Here is a 15,673-nt window from a genome sequence, read left to right as displayed (position 1 = left end):
CCCCGGGGTCACATAGTTATGAACTACCTGAAGCTACATTTGAATCTAGGACCTCCCATCTTTAGGACCAGCTCTCAATTCGCTGAGCCACCTAGCGGCCCCTATCCTTAATTTTAAAGATGATTAAATAAAAAAGCACCCAGGTGGTTTGTTTTCTAAATAGCCACCAGAAGTTGAGTACAGTGCCTGATTTAAAGTTAAAAGCTGACCCCCCCCACCCCCAAAAGGATGGAAATTAGAAAATATTTCAAAGATTTGACTTGGGTCAGAGATGGTTTTATAAGCAGGGGTTAAAGAGACTGATTAAACCAACCCTCCTCTCCCATTACCTTTATAAGAACCCAATACAAAACAAATAGCACACTTACCATGAAAATTTTCCAAACACAGTAAACGGAGAAAAAGTAACCTAGAACATTAAAATATCTTCCTTTGAAAGTTTTAGAATATTCTATTCTCTCCTGAGGGAAAAAAAAAAGCAAACATGAAACATGGTTAGATTCAAAGAAATCCACATCCAGTCTTCCCTAAACCTTTTTTCCCTCTGTGAGCCATATCCAGGCCAGCCAACTGAGTCCAAAAATTACTTGGATTCAAGTTCTAGAGCATAAGAATAATTCTTGAACTTCTACACATAGTGCTTTTGCCCTCAACTTTTGCTTATTTAAATTACATAACTGCCAGCCTAATGGTAGTAGTCAAAGGAATTTCCTGGTGGAAGGATCTTAAAAGATCAATTTAGTCTGATTTCCTCATTTTACTGAGATGGCAACTGAAGCTCAGGGAGGTGAAAACTCTCTTGACTCTGGTCACACAGAGACTGTGATCCAAACCTTCCAACTCCAAAATGAATATTCTTTCTACTATTACACTGGGTGACTTTTTTCCAGGTCTAACAATAGGGAGCAGGACATACCTACTCTTGCTAGTTCAGTTTAAATGAAGACATGATGAGCTGCTTCCTTTAGTTAGATGGCTTTGTGACCTGTCATGGCTCTTAGGAATATGGCTGGACAAAGTGGAAGAGGACAAATTTTGCAGGGGATAGAAGGCAAAAGGGGCCACCGGTGGGGTCAGTAGGATAACTGTGATGCTGCAGGCTCAGCAATACTACTGCAGAATTGGGGCACAAAGCTCTTCCTTTTGAATGGAAAAATCTCTTCCTATACTTCCTTCTACAGCTTTTGCTACACAAGAAATTCTTACAAGGGGCCTATGAGAGTGGGAGCAGCCACCTCATGGCTTACACTGGTTCCCCACTTTTGCAAGTCTCACATTTTCATGTTAAGTTGGCTAAGGGTTTGTCCTTTATGCCTCTTGGTTATACAGGCCCAACAGATGGCTCAGTCCTTTTTCCCCCTTATGGTCAGAAATGAGCTGGCAGTTTTCTACTCTGTACCTTTGTAGCATAGAGATCAACTGTTTCCAGAAAGAGCTGCCTACTTAGCTCTTCCAAAGCATCTACTTCCTGCTGAATGAGAGTAAGATCTGGTGTAGAAGAGTCAAGATTTTATATTCTACAAAAGTTCCAAGAAGCAGCTAAACCATATTTTTAGCCTGTCCCTTTCCTGGATGCCCAGAACAGCTCAGCTTTCAAGGGTTCTGCTGCTTTTCTCCTGGTGCACAAATGTCTAACACTAACCCTCCAAATGGAGTATGGGTTCCTCCCAGGGTAGGTAAAAGTGGTATTCTAGAGCACAGTTTTACCAACTCCCAAATAAGGCTCATAATGTTTTTCAAGAGCAAAAACAATTTTCCTAAACATTCACTTCCTCATCTGTATGCTAATCATATAGGTGGCTTTATGTGTAGTCTATATTCAGCAAATTTGGCTATACCAGACATTTTACCTGATTCTTCTTTTTTATTATTTTTACCTTATTCTCTTAAAAAAAATCCTTACCTTCTGTCTTGGAATCAATACTAAGTACTGATACTAAGTATTGATTCCAAGGCAGAAGAGTAGGAAGGGCTAGGCAATCTAGTTAAGTGACTTGCCCAGGGTCACAAAGCTAGGAAATGTCAGAGGCCAGATTTGAACCCAAGACTTCCCATCTCCAGCCCTGGCTCTCTATCCACTTAGCCACCTAGCTGCTCCCTCTTATTTTCCTTTTCATTAAAACTGTTTAAACAGTGACTGTTTTGGTCCCTCCAGATTTTGGGGGATGATATGTCTAAGGAGTGAAGCCAACTCCCTCCAAAACACAAGAATCTCTAATATCCCTCCATTTTCCTCAGGTTGTTGCACTTTCTCCCACTGTTGTCTGATTTTGCAAAAGACCCAATGAAATACTCTCCTTTTCCTCTCAATGGATCAATAGAACCATTAAGTTACAACCACTGTGGCTGTCATGATTGTATTCTAATCAACCAGCCAAGAATTAGCAAAAAGTTGGCTGGAAGATTCAAAGAAGATGATGTTTATGAAAATACTTTGACTCTGTAGAGCCAGAGAAATGGAAGGTAAAATTGAAATAGGCTTAGGTACTAGACACAGGATTTCACTAGTATAGAGAATTCCCTTTACCAATATAGATCAACATCTTCCCTGCACTTATAGTCTCTAAGAGTTGCCTGGAGCAACGACTGCAGGTGACTTGCTGGTCAGTAAATGTCAGATAGAACTTGAAGCAAATTGGCCTTCCTGACTCCAAGACAAGCTCTATATTCATTATGCTAGTGTGCCTTGAGACAGAAATAGTTATCAGAAGAATAGGATTATGGGAGAGCTTTGGTCACCTTATGGGAATGGTAAAGATGACAATTTCCTTCTCTACAGTGCACTGTGTCCAGTTTGGACGCAGGCTGATTCCCACACAGCCCTCAGAAGTAGCTGCCTCTACTCTTCTCTTTATTTGGCTCTTCACTTGGGGCTGAGAATGAGCTCACACAAAGTGACAAAGGATACTTTCGCTTCCTGGGGCTGAAGTGGTAACACTCTTAATCATTCCCCAGAAGCCTGATGGTTTGTTGTTCACATCTCCTCTTTGGAACATGTTTCTTCGGGCAGTAGCTATCCTGGAAAGAAAGAAAATTCAAAGCCCTAGAAAAGAAGCAAGGACATTGGGTCCAGTTTCCTACAGAGTCCAATTTGTAGTTTCTTTTCTGCCCCCTCCAAAGCAAAAGTAGCTGTGAGCCAGTTCAGAAAGAGATGCAACCAGATTCAAACTTCCTACTAATGGCTTATAGTTAACGACATAGTTATACCAAGAAAATCATATCAACCATCAACATTAACACTAAGAGTGTAAAAGAAACTAGAACAAACTACTGAAAATTGGGAAGGTGGGATCTTGGGAATGGATGTGGTGTCTCTCTTCTGTTGTTTTGGGTAGATTTTCATCAAAATCTGTGTCTATAAAGGAAATTCTTTTACTTGGGTCTCAGAAAGAAGGGGCAGGAATAGTGAGACACAGCCCTGGGGAATGTTGCAGGGATCCACTCAAATGCTGTAACTCTAATACAATTTCTGGAGGCCAATGATTCTTGGAAACTATTTGCAAGATTGGCACAAAAAGGGATCCCAGAAAGGGTCAGCCATCAGGAACAGTCTTAGGATCAGCATTAGGGCATATGTGAATGAAAGAGGATATAGATCAATTGGTCAGAGTGTCAAAGTAGGGATTTTTCTGCCTCATTCTCTTATTGTAGGCCTCAGTATCCTGGGAAGCTGAAATTACTCAGGAAGAGGCAAAGATCCTGGGACAATATGACTTAACCCAACTCTGTGTCTTGGTGTTGTAGGTATCTGCAGTCTTACATAGGTATGTGATTGGGACTTAGGAGGAGGAGGAGGAGGCCCTTTCCCTATTCCCACAGGAGTCTCTTGTCACTTATAGTGCTGGTATAACAAGATAGGAGATAAAAAGGGAAGAACCTATTTTCCTTTGTCTCAATGACTAACAAAACTGCTCACACCACTGTTTGGCTTCCATATGGGGCAGGATACATCTATGAAGGTGCTGACAGGTTCCAGTAGAAGCTTGCTGGATGTGCTATTTCCATTGGGGATAAACTAGATAATCTCATTCTAGACTATTCCCTTCCCTTTTGGTCTACAATTTACTAACACCTTACAAACCTATTTTGCTACTTTGGAGGTAGATAAAGCTGAAAAAAAAAAAGATCCAAGTTAGGAGCATAATATCCAACTCCATTAGATGGGGTAAGGAGAAAAAAAGAATCCAAATAAAAGACTCTAGCAATATGACATTTTAAAGAAGCAGAAAATGTTAGTTTTTAGCATTGCAACTCCTATTCCAACTGGGAAGACATCAGCAGCCCACCTCAAGCAAGGAGAAATCCAAAGGGACAAAGATTGCTCAGTAGTAATGATAACTTGTATGACATGCACACAGAGTTCTATTTCTTCCTTTGATATGTGGGGCAAGAAGTTAGGGTAATACAAATTTTTTAGAGTATATTGCACAGTGTATAAAATTCTGAAAAAATTAGTCTGGGAAGACATTTATATTCCCCAAATTGCTTATCATATTAATCTTAGAAAAGAACACCAATCTAGGGCAGTCAAGGCATTTCCTGATTAACACATAACCTTAATTTCAATATTAGATTAATGTGACCTTTCTTGAAATAGGAGTTTTTTAGGTTTATACATATTTGCTTTGACTGGAGAGAATATAGTTGAGCCTCTATCACAATATAGTAGAACAAAGGTTTACTCACTACAACAGAATAACCAAAATAACACGTCATATCAGATTCTCAGGTAGAGAACATCTGACTAGACATCAACAGGAAGACTTTGATCACTCACTGACCCTGCATAAACATTAACTGAAATCTTTTTTTTTTAGTGAGACGCTTCCTGACTCTTCCAAGCTTCATCTTCTAAACAGTGATCCAAATGAAAAGACGTTCTGTGCTTGTTCCATGTTCCTCCCCCTCCTCGTGGCTAATTTTTGTTTCAACAGATGCTATTCTAGTAAACTTGTTTCTCCTCCTGATGCCCTCTACTGGTGAGCCTGAGGGTGTTTTTCAGTACTACTCCCCTCTGAGCTGGGATACTTTTTTGCAAATATACATTTATATGTATATTTCATTGGTTTTTCCAAGGTCTAATAATCAAAACATTTGGCCAAGACTTAACCTTAAAGGGCAGATCTGTAAGGGCAAGTACGTATTGCTTAAAAGCTTGTGGTAAAGAGGTTAAGGTTGATTTCTGTAATGAAGGGCTAGTGTAATTCATAAAGAAAAGAGACTTCTCAAAATAATGGTCACCTACAAATGTTGTGAGTTATAAAGGTAATTAGGCTAGAACCTGGAAGGCTCAGCCCAAACCCATTATCACTACTGGTGTTGAAGTTATAACAATTTATAACTTCTTATAACTATTTATAACCTATAACTATTCTTATAACTATTGATATAAGCCAAGAGTTCTGCCCCTATCTATTTCTATGGATAAAAAAAACTACCAAATATAGTAGTCCAAATATAAATGATTCCTAAACTGAAACTTCTCTGCAAGGAAAAAAAAAGTATACATTAATAATAATTTAAAAACATTTAAAATTATATAAAATACAAATGTTTACTACAAAGTTTTTCCTGATATTTCTTTTGAATTATATAAAATTATTTTATCAGTTTAAAAAATCATTGCTCTATTACTTTTACTATTATTTATTTTATCTATTTTACTGTTCTTTACATACCATGTTATTTTTAAGTTTTGCATATGCCAGATTTTGGGGGAAAGATATCAAACAAATGTAGTAGCAAATAAAGCAGCAAAACAATGTTTATATGTATATTGTTGTTTTTGTGTTTTTTGAGTCATGAATGACTCTTTGTGAATCCATCCGAGGTTTTCCTGGCAAAGGTGTTGGAATGATTTGTCATTTCTTTGTCCAGCTCATTTTATAGAGGAGCAAACTGAGGCAAACAGGGTTGAGTGACCTACCAGGGTCACATTGCTAGTGTCTATAGCCAGATTTGAAGTCAGAGAGACGACTCTTCCTGACTCCAGGCCTGGCACTCAGTCCACTCAGTAGCTCCTGTAAAAATATCCTTTATTGATACAGAAATCTATCCTTCATGTGTGCAAATGCACGTATACAATGTGGTATATATAATCTGTGAGTGTTTATATGTATATTTCATCTAAAGACCTGAAGAAAAAGAAGCAATTAGTACATGTAAAAATTAGGAATGTCTTTACAGTTCTAATTTAAAGGAATGTCATTTGTTAAGAGACAACCCTCTATCTTGATTAGAGGTATCAGAACAAAGGGTTGCACCTTTCTTTACCCAGACTATCTCTGGACGTGTCCACCATGCCTCAGTCACTTTCTCCCTCTGTTCTTAAAGCCTCCTCCAAATGGTGAATTCTTCTGGGAACTTCCTTTTTGAAGAAGAGTTCAGACCAGTCTGTCTTCATTCTCTAGACTTCCCCCTTGGCCACCAATCAGGCACTTTGCCCTACTTCTGTCCCTGACTTTTCAGCTTCCTTTTATTTGCTCTTTTCCCTTATTAACGTGTAAGTTCCTTGAAGGCATGGACTGTCTTTGCTTTTGCTTGTATTTGTAACTCAGTAGTACATGCTTAGTTAGCTTAGTACCTAGCATTAGTAAGCACTGAAGCACCATTTTTTGGCTTGGCTGTCTCCATGCCTGGAACATATGGCTTCCTCTCTTCCACCTCTAAGAATTTCTGAAATCTTCAAAGATAATCTTATTCATTACTTTCCAAGTAAGAACTTTCCTGAATCCCAGCTTTTAGTGCCTTCCAGGCATAAAATTATCTTATATATATTTTGTATATACTTATATATGTACATGTTATTTTCCTTCAAATAACAAAAGCTCCTGAAAAGCAGTGACTATTCCATTTTTTTGTCTTTGTATCCTTAGCATCTAGCACTTAATAGGTGCTTAATGAACCTTGCTGATAGGATATATAGCTTAGTAAGGGTCAGAGATTGGATCTGAACCCAACTCTTCATGACTCCAAAGCCAGCCCTCTATCCAACATTCCGGGAGCTTCTCTCATAAACATTTAAAAATCTAGAACTGTGCTAGAGCCAGCTTGAAATAGTTATCTAGAATGATGCTAGAACCAACTTGAAACAGTTTACAAGAGCTGATTATTAAATTTTGAATGTGAGCATTTACTTCGAAAATTGGCAAATACTACAAATATGGGATAGATTTGTTGTTTTGTTTTGTTGATTTACTATATAAACTGAAGAATTGATAGAGTAGAGGCAGCTAGGTAGCACAATGGACAAAGTGCCAGGCCTCAAATCTGGCTTCTGATACTTCCTATCTGTGTGAATCTGGGAAAGACATTTAACCCCTATTGCCTAGCCCTTAATGTTCTTCTGTCTTAGAAATGATACTAAGACAGAAGGTAGGGTTTAAAAAAAAGAATTGATGGAATAAATGTTAATAATGCAGATTAAATTTTTAAAAAAGTATCATGCTTACATTTTTCCTCCTGGAAAGCTCGCTGTTAAATACCAACATACCATTGTTTATAAAGGAGTGTTAATAGCTTTTTGAAGGCAGAACACTTTAGGTTTTAAAAAATATATTATATTTGATAAAAACAGGATAAAATTATTTTAATTCACTCCCCAAGCACTCTTCCCAGTTAATCCTTGATAACATTAGCCATGATACTTCCATATTTCATGTTATATGGTTATTGTCAGACTGTCTGCTAACACAGCTTCTCAAAGCAGAGGTTCTTAACCTTTTTTGCATTATAGCTCTCCTTTGGTAGTGTAGGAAACCAATTCTCAGAATTATGTTTTTAAATGTATAAAATAAAATATAGAGGGTTACAAAGGAAGCCAATTATATTGAGATAGTTATCAAAATAAGGTAGTCTGGAAATATAAAAGTCCATGGCAAGCCCTTCCCAGTTTGCTAAGATCTTCTAGAATTTTTGGTCCCCTGGTATAGATGTTTAAGTATTCAGGGCCACCTCCACTCCAAAATGAACTACTTTAATAGGAATTCAGTGGAGAACGAGGTTTGACCACCATAAAATAGTTTTAATGCATAAAAACATCTGTGAAATACTTTGCCTGAAATTCCCTTCCTTTCCCCTTGCATATTGTCTTAGTATCAATTCTAAGACAGAGGAACAGTAAGGGCTAGCTAGGCAATTTGATTATGTGACTTGCCCAAGTTCACACTGCTAGGAAGTGACTTGCGTTAGTTTAGGTCCTCCTTGACTCCAGGCCTGGTGCTCTATCCACTGTACTACCTAGCTGCCCCTTGAAATGTGTATTTTCAAAGAGCTTTGATAATGACCACAATAATGACCATTAGAATGTTTGACAGATTTTTCTAAGTCACCCAGGGAAAAGGAAATGGAAAAGATTCACCCCAAGCATAGAAAAATATATTCTGGGGGCAGCTGGGTAGCTCAGTGGATTGAGAGCCAGGCCTAGAGATGGGAGGTCCTAGGTTCAAATCTGGCCTCAGCCACTTCCCAGCTGTGTGACCCTGGGCAAGTCACTTGACCCCCATTGCCTAGCCCTTACCACTCTTCTGCTTTGGAGCCAATACACAGTATTGACTCCAAGACAGAAGGTAAGGGTTTTAAAAAAAAAGAAAAGAAAAAGAAAAATATATTCTTCTATACTTCTAACCATCTAATAGAATATACCAATAAATGAAAATTGTTATTCTTCTAAGCAAAATCTTTAATCCAGTGAGTTCATTTTTCAAAATATTTTTATGCTAGCTTAGACACAAGCTACATTGCTGAACCATTCAGAAATGGGCAAGATGAAATTCCCTGCTGATAGCAGTTTTTACAGTCCATACTGCCTTTCTAGGAAACTCCAAAGGAATGAAAATCATTATGAATTTTCCAGAGTCTAACCTTTTCTTTTTGCTGATGATCATGTCCATAGTTTGAAGCAGTCGGCGTTCAAGAGCTAAAATATCTGTGTCTGTCACATTCCTGCAATAGAATACACATACATATTGTTAGTACTGTTTTAAATTTAAAAGGGAGGCTCCATTATCACCATCAGGTATAATTTAAGTCATTTATCATGAACCAGGACAGTAAATTAATTCAAGTCCAACCCTTTCCCTGAAAAACCTTAAAAGAGACACATTAAATTAAAATAATGGTGCTTTCATTTCTTGAGATACTGATTAAAGGACAGTGGAGGCCCCTTACTGTCTCATCTCTCATATATTCTTCTTTGGTTCTGGCCTAGTGACAGAAAGGACATATTGTCAAAGTATCTACTTAACTCAGCACTGTCTCCTATTATACTGCACGGTAGAAAGCAGCATGTAGGTAGAGGTTGGGGATTAGTTCATGTTGTTTCCATCCTCCTAAACTTTGACACCCAACACCCACTTTTTCTGCCTCTACTTTCCAGATATCGAAAAGTCATAACACTGCATGGGTTCCCTATAAATGTATAACTTTTAACTCAATTGGACCCTCATTTTGCCCAGTATTCTTTTTTCATTTAGTTGACTCTTCTGATATTTACATATGTACTCTTACAATATTCCACACTATTAAAATGTTATATGCTATTCAAACCTCTAAGTCCAGCTCAACCTCTGGAGAGGATCTTGCCACATAATTGGCTGAAAAGTTGGGAGGCTATTTAATGTTTTTTTTTCTATTTTGTTCCTTGCCTCTAGAGATAGTAGGGGAGAGGTGGAAGGGTTGTTGTTCATTCATTCAGTGGTCTGACTCTTTGTGACCTCATGGACACAGCAGGCTTTTTTATCCTCTATCTCCCTAAGTCTGTCCACGTTTATGTTCATTGCTTCTAGGACGTTATCTTTCCATTTCATTCTCTACCATCCCCTTCTCCTTTTGCCTTCAATCTTTCACAATATCAGGGTCTTTTCCAATGAGTTCTATCTTCTCACTATGTGGCCAAAGTATTTAAACTTCAGCTTCAGTATTGACCTTCCAGTGAATAGTCTAACTTAATTTCTTTAAGTATTGACTGATTAGATCCTGCTGCCCAAAGGACTCTCAAAAGTCTTGCCCAAGTGTTGAGTCTGCGGTGCTCAGTTTTCCTTATAATCCAACTCTCAGCCATAAATGCTGGAAAAACTATAGTTTTGACTATATGACCCTTTGTTGTCAAGGTGATGACTCCACTTTTTAGGATACTATCCAGAGTTGCCATAGCTTTCCTTCCTAGGAGCAAGTGTCTTTTAATCCCATAGCTGCAGCTGCCATTTGCAGTGATCTTTGCGCCCAAGACTATAAAATCTGATGCTTCCATTTCTTCTCCTATTTGCTAGGAAGTGATGCTAAGTTGCTAAGATCTTAGTTTTTTTCATGTTAAACTTTAAGCTAGCTTTTTATATTCTTCTCTTTCACACTCATCAAGAGGCTTTTTAATTCTTCTTCACTTTCTGACATCAAAACAGTATCATTTATATATCTGAAGTTGTTGATATTTCTCCTGGCAACTCAATTTCAGCTTTTGATTCATCCAACCTGGCATTTCACATGATGTATTCTGCATATAAGTTAAATAAATAAGGTGACAATATATAGCCTTGCTGTACTCCTTTTCCCATCTTAAACCAATCAGGTGCTTCTTGTTCAGTTCTAACTGTTGCTTCTTGGTCCACATACACATTGTCAGGAGAAAAGATGATCTGGTACTCCCATATCTTTGAGGATCTGCCACATTTTATGATCCACAAAGTCAAAGGCTTTAGTTTAGTCAATGAAGTAGAAGTTTTTATGGGACTCTCTTGCTTTCTCTACAATACAGGATATGCTGGCAATTTGGTCTCTAGTTCCTCTGACTACTTGGAAAACCAACCTAATCTTCTGGTAATTCTTGGTTCACATATAGCTGAACTCTAGCTTTCAGAATCTTAAGCATAATCTTGCTGGCATGTGAAATGAGAGTAATTGTTTGGTAATTTGAACATTATTTGGCATTGCTCTTCCGTAGGCCTGGAACATAAACTGATCTTGTCCAATGGCCACTATTGAATTTTCCAAATTTGCTAACATATTGAACTTTAACAGCAGCATTTTAGGATTTTAACTAGTTTAGTTGAAATTCTGCCATCTTCATTAGACTTACTGTTAGCAATGCTTTCTAAGCCACTTCCCTTTATTCTCCAGGATGTATGACTCTGGGTCATATCAATGGTATGAAAATCTTTCTTGTACAGTTCCTCTGTACATATCTGCCACCTCTTCTTAATCTCTTCTAAGCCTGTTAAGTCCCTACCACTTTTGTCTTTTAGTATGCCCATTAAAATTTTTTTTTAAACCCTTACCTTCCAGCTTAGAATCAATATTGCATATTGGGCTTGGCTCTCAATCCACTGAGCCACCCAGCTATCCTCTATTATGCCCATTTTTGCATGAAACGTTCCCTTGATATCTCTAATTTTCTGGAAAAGATCTCTTGCTTTTGACCTTTTGTTATTTTCTTGGTTTTGTGTTGTTCACTTAAGAAAACCTTATCCCTCCTTGCTATTCACTGGACTTCTGCATTCAGTTGAGTATATCTTTCCCTTTCTCCTTTACCATCTACTTTCCTTCTTTCATTAGCTATTTGTAAAGCCTCATCTTTCTTCTTCTCCTTTACCATTTACTTTCCTTCTTTCATTAGCTATTTGTATTGATTTTTTTTAAACTCTTACCTTCCATCTTGGAATCAATACTGTGTATGGGTTCCAAGGCAGAAGAGTGGTAAGGGCTAGGCAATGGAGGTTAAGTGACTTGCCCAGGATCACACAGCTGGGAAGTGTCTGAGGCCAGATTTGACCTAGAATCTCCAGTCTTGAGGCCTGGCTGGCAATCCATTCAGCCACCCAGCTCAACCCTCCAATTATCTTTCGATTGCCTACTTTACACATTCCAGTTCTCTATGATAACTGGCTATTTTGTTGGTGCTATTTCTAGAAGATGTTGTGGGTCTTCACAGAACTAATTAACTTTAGCCACGTCTGCATCAGTGGTTGTATCACTGTGAAGCTGAATAGTCTGTCTTACACTAAAACAGACAATCATTCTCTCATTTTTGAGAGTATACCCCACTACTGCTTTTCTCATCCTTTTAGTGAGTATGAAGGCTACTCGAACTCTTCTAAGGATTCTTGCCCACAGTAACATAAGTCATAATCACCTGACATAAATTCACCCTTTTCCTTCCATTTGAGTTCACTGACACTGAAGCTACTGCTGTTCAATCTTTCCATCTTCTATTTGATCATATCCAGTTTTTCCTTGTTTCATAGATCTTATATTCCAGGCTCCTATACATTACAGATCTTTATAGCATTGACCTTTCTTTTTTGCCAGCCGAGTTTCCTTTTGGTTTTGGTCCAGCCACTTCACTAGTACAACTTGTAGCTGTCCTCCATTCTTCCCCAGGAGTATGTTGGACACCTTCCAACCTGAGGGGCTCATTTTCCAGTGACATATCTTTGATTATTTTAATACTATCCATGGGGTTTTCTAGGCAAAGATACTGCAGTGATTTGCCATTTCCTTCTATTGTGTATCACTTTTTTATCAGAACTCTTTATGATCTATCTTGGGCAACCCTACATGACACAGCTCAAAGTTTCACCAAGCTATACTAGCCCTACTGCCACTTCTTCTCTCCCTACAAACTTATTTAGTCCTCTTATCCAAAAAATAAAAAGCATTGCTTGGTCCCTGGTATCTCTTTAAATCACTGTTCAAATGCTGCCTCAGTATCCTTATTTGTAAAACAGGGATAATAAAAGCACCTATCTCACAGGGTTGTTCTGGGGACCAAATGAGAAAAAAGCTATTTAAAGCACTTTGCCAACTTTAAAGTTCTATATAAATACTAGCCATTATTATTATCATATTGCCTTTGCTGACTTCAACAATCAATCATTTAGCATTTATAAACCACGTTTTGTGTGTCAGATAATAAAATAACTTTTCAAATTCCTTGGTGCTTTAAGGTTTATGAAGGGCCTTCCACACAACAACCCTTTGAGGTAGGCAGTAGAAGTATAATTACTGTCATTTTCTAAATGAGAAAATTGAAGCTCTAAGAGGTTAAATATCATTCCAATGATCACAAAGTAAGTAAACGGCTGAGGTGGACTTTGAACTCAGTCTCTTGCCTCATAATGAATACCAAATGAATGAGGTGGTTCTCTAAAAAAAATGGCATCAGGAGCCTAGTGATGAATCTAAAGAGTGACAAACAAGGCCATATTAGTATGTTAGAAGGTAATCAAAAAAAGGTTCCCTGTTTGGAGTAGATAAATAAGGGAAGAAGAAAAGAAGGAAGAACTGCCAAATTCTTAGGTTCCTTCTGTTATATCCATTGAGAGGTCCTCTGAAAAGAATCTTTAGACTGAGCAATGGGAAGAGTTAACCCTGGCCCTGGTCTTGAGGCACATTCCATATTTCCTTTTGTGGTAGATTACTTGGATAAATCAGAGGAATGATATGTTTACCATTTACCTAGATCATAGTAAAACATTTGACAATGTCTCTCAAACTGTTCTTCTGGATAAAATGGACAGGTATCAGGTAGATGTTAGTATAATTAGAAGGGCTTTAAATCTCTTTTTGTGTCCTATGGACTCCTTTGGCAAATTGGTAAAGGCTATGGACCCCTGGGTCTCAGAAAAATGTGCTTTCTATAGTTATAATTGAAGGAAATAATAAATTTTAGTCAAGAAGAATGAAAATAAAGATGTATTTTTTTTTCCTTCCAAGTTTATAGACTCTGAATAGTCCGGTGTCACTTGAACATTCTTTATCATTGATTTAGATAAATGCCTAAATGGCATGCTTACTGAATCTGCAGATGAGACAAATCCAAGAAGGGTCAGTTAATATCCTGAATGACAGTCAGGGTCCAAAATACTATTAAGGGAAATTAGAACACTAAATTTAATCTTATACAATGGTATTTAAAAAGGATGAATGAAAAGTTTTAAGGCCAGGTTAAAAAAAACTCAACTTCCCAAGTACAACATGGGGACATTTGGCTAAAAAGTCAAGTTTTGCTGACAAAGATCTGGGGATTTCATGGACTGGAAGATCATTATGAATCAACAGTATTATACAGAGCCAAGAAAGCTAATATGATACGATCTCAGGCTGCATTTACAGATGTAAGAATCCCAAATGAGGGAGATGATAGTCCCTCTTTACTCTGTTCTAGTCTGACTCTAACTGGAGTATTATGTTCAGTTCTGGGCAATGCATTTAGGAAAGATATTGATAAGAAGGAGAAGAACTTAAAGGTCATGCCATAGAAGAATCTACTGATTGAGCTTGGGGCTGTTTTAATCTTGAAAAGACTCAAGGGAGATATAACTAAAACCTCCATGTATTTGGAGGTCCATGGAAGATGGATTGGATTTGTTCTGAGTGACCCCAGAAATATGACAGCAAAATATGGATTTTAGCTCCATAAATGTCCCAACAATTAGTTACTCCAAAGCTGACTGGCCTGCCTTTGGATAGGGTTTGGTTTTTGAGCAAAAATTAGATGACTCCTTGTCAGGGATGTTATTTTTTGGGTTTAGAGCTGCCAAAAATGAAAACAGGCTACCTCAAGAGACAGTGAGTTCCCTAACACAAGGGATAACATGCCATCACTGTTAAAGAAAATGATTCCTATTTATGTACAGTTTGGAATAGATGATCTTTTAGACTTCTTCACACCTTCCACAAGAAGCCTTTCCTCTATGGATTGTCTGCAATTTTTATAACTTGTTTGTATGTAGTTGTTTGCATATTGTGAAATTAGAATTGGGAGCTCATTGAGGGCAGAGATTTTTGCCTTTTGTTTCTCTTTTTTTTGTATCCACAGCCCTTAAGACAGAGCCTGGCCCATAGTATGTGCTTAATAAATGAATATTGGCTATGTACATGTTTTATAGATCCCCTCTAGATGTCTAGCTCCTTAAAAATAGAAACTCTGTAATGTGTCAGCTTTAGATTCTTCTTAGTAATTGAAATAATATGCAACAGTAAATGCTTAATAAATGCTTGATGAATTGAATTGTTCCTCAAATTGGTGTGCTTTATTTCTGAAAGTCATGTCCTAAAATTCATTATTTTCCCTTTTGGAAAAAAAATGGATTAGCCTCAAAACATTGCTGATATAGGTTTGAGGACAGATAGCTGTGTAGAGGATGCATGAACTTCTGAAAGTAGCAGAAAAAGAAGAAAAAGGACAAAAACCAAGTTACCTGAGGAAGTAGGACATGTAGGTGTATGGGCAGTTGACAGCCCCAAATCCAGATAGCAGGGCCATGAGGGTGACCCCAATCACACCCACCCGACTGATGAGTTGTTCTATGGACAAGATCCCTGAAAAAATGAAATCATATTAGTGACATAGCAACTGGCTTTTTCCTTTGCTGTAAACAGACAAATTCACCTGGGATTCTTAAATACAACACACGACATGTATGTAGCTCTTGAAGGTCTGAAAAGCACTTTAGATTGATGATCTGATTTGATTCTCAGAATAATCCTGGATGATAGGTAGTACAGATATTACTATCCTCATTTTTCAGATAAGGAAATGGAGGGCTACTAAAGTTATATAACTTGCCCAAGATCACACAGCTGGTAAATGTCAGAGATAGGGTCCAAATACAGGCTTCTTTGGACTCTAAAACCAGGGCTCTTTCCATTATATTATAGTTACCTCAGAATTCCAACT

At 37.7% G+C, this 15,673-nt stretch overlaps 1 protein-coding gene across 5 annotated transcripts in view; it reads right to left on the bottom strand.

Moving 5' to 3' along the window:
- The window catches only part of GPR89A (G protein-coupled receptor 89A), a 56,492-nt gene that overhangs the window by 28,337 nt on the left and 12,482 nt on the right, over positions 1-15,673 (bottom strand). For all 5 annotated transcript variants that reach the window (XM_007485335.3, XM_056819305.1, XM_056819304.1 and 2 more), the window contains 5 exons: positions 15,195-15,315; positions 8,863-8,943; positions 2,909-3,018; positions 1,400-1,488; positions 369-461 (listed from right to left, as the gene is read on the bottom strand). In XM_007485335.3, the coding sequence (XP_007485397.1) occupies positions 369-461; positions 1,400-1,488; positions 2,909-3,018; positions 8,863-8,943; positions 15,195-15,315 (494 nt within the window). The remainder of the gene's footprint in view (positions 1-368; positions 462-1,399; positions 1,489-2,908; positions 3,019-8,862; positions 8,944-15,194; positions 15,316-15,673) is intronic.

The sequence above is a fragment of the Monodelphis domestica genome, chromosome 2, assembly GCF_027887165.1.
Source record: "Monodelphis domestica isolate mMonDom1 chromosome 2, mMonDom1.pri, whole genome shotgun sequence".
NCBI classification, from domain to species: Eukaryota; Metazoa; Chordata; class Mammalia; order Didelphimorphia; family Didelphidae; genus Monodelphis; species Monodelphis domestica.
Note: the sequence above shows the minus strand (reverse complement) of the source record. Positions and strands in the feature narration are given on the sequence as shown.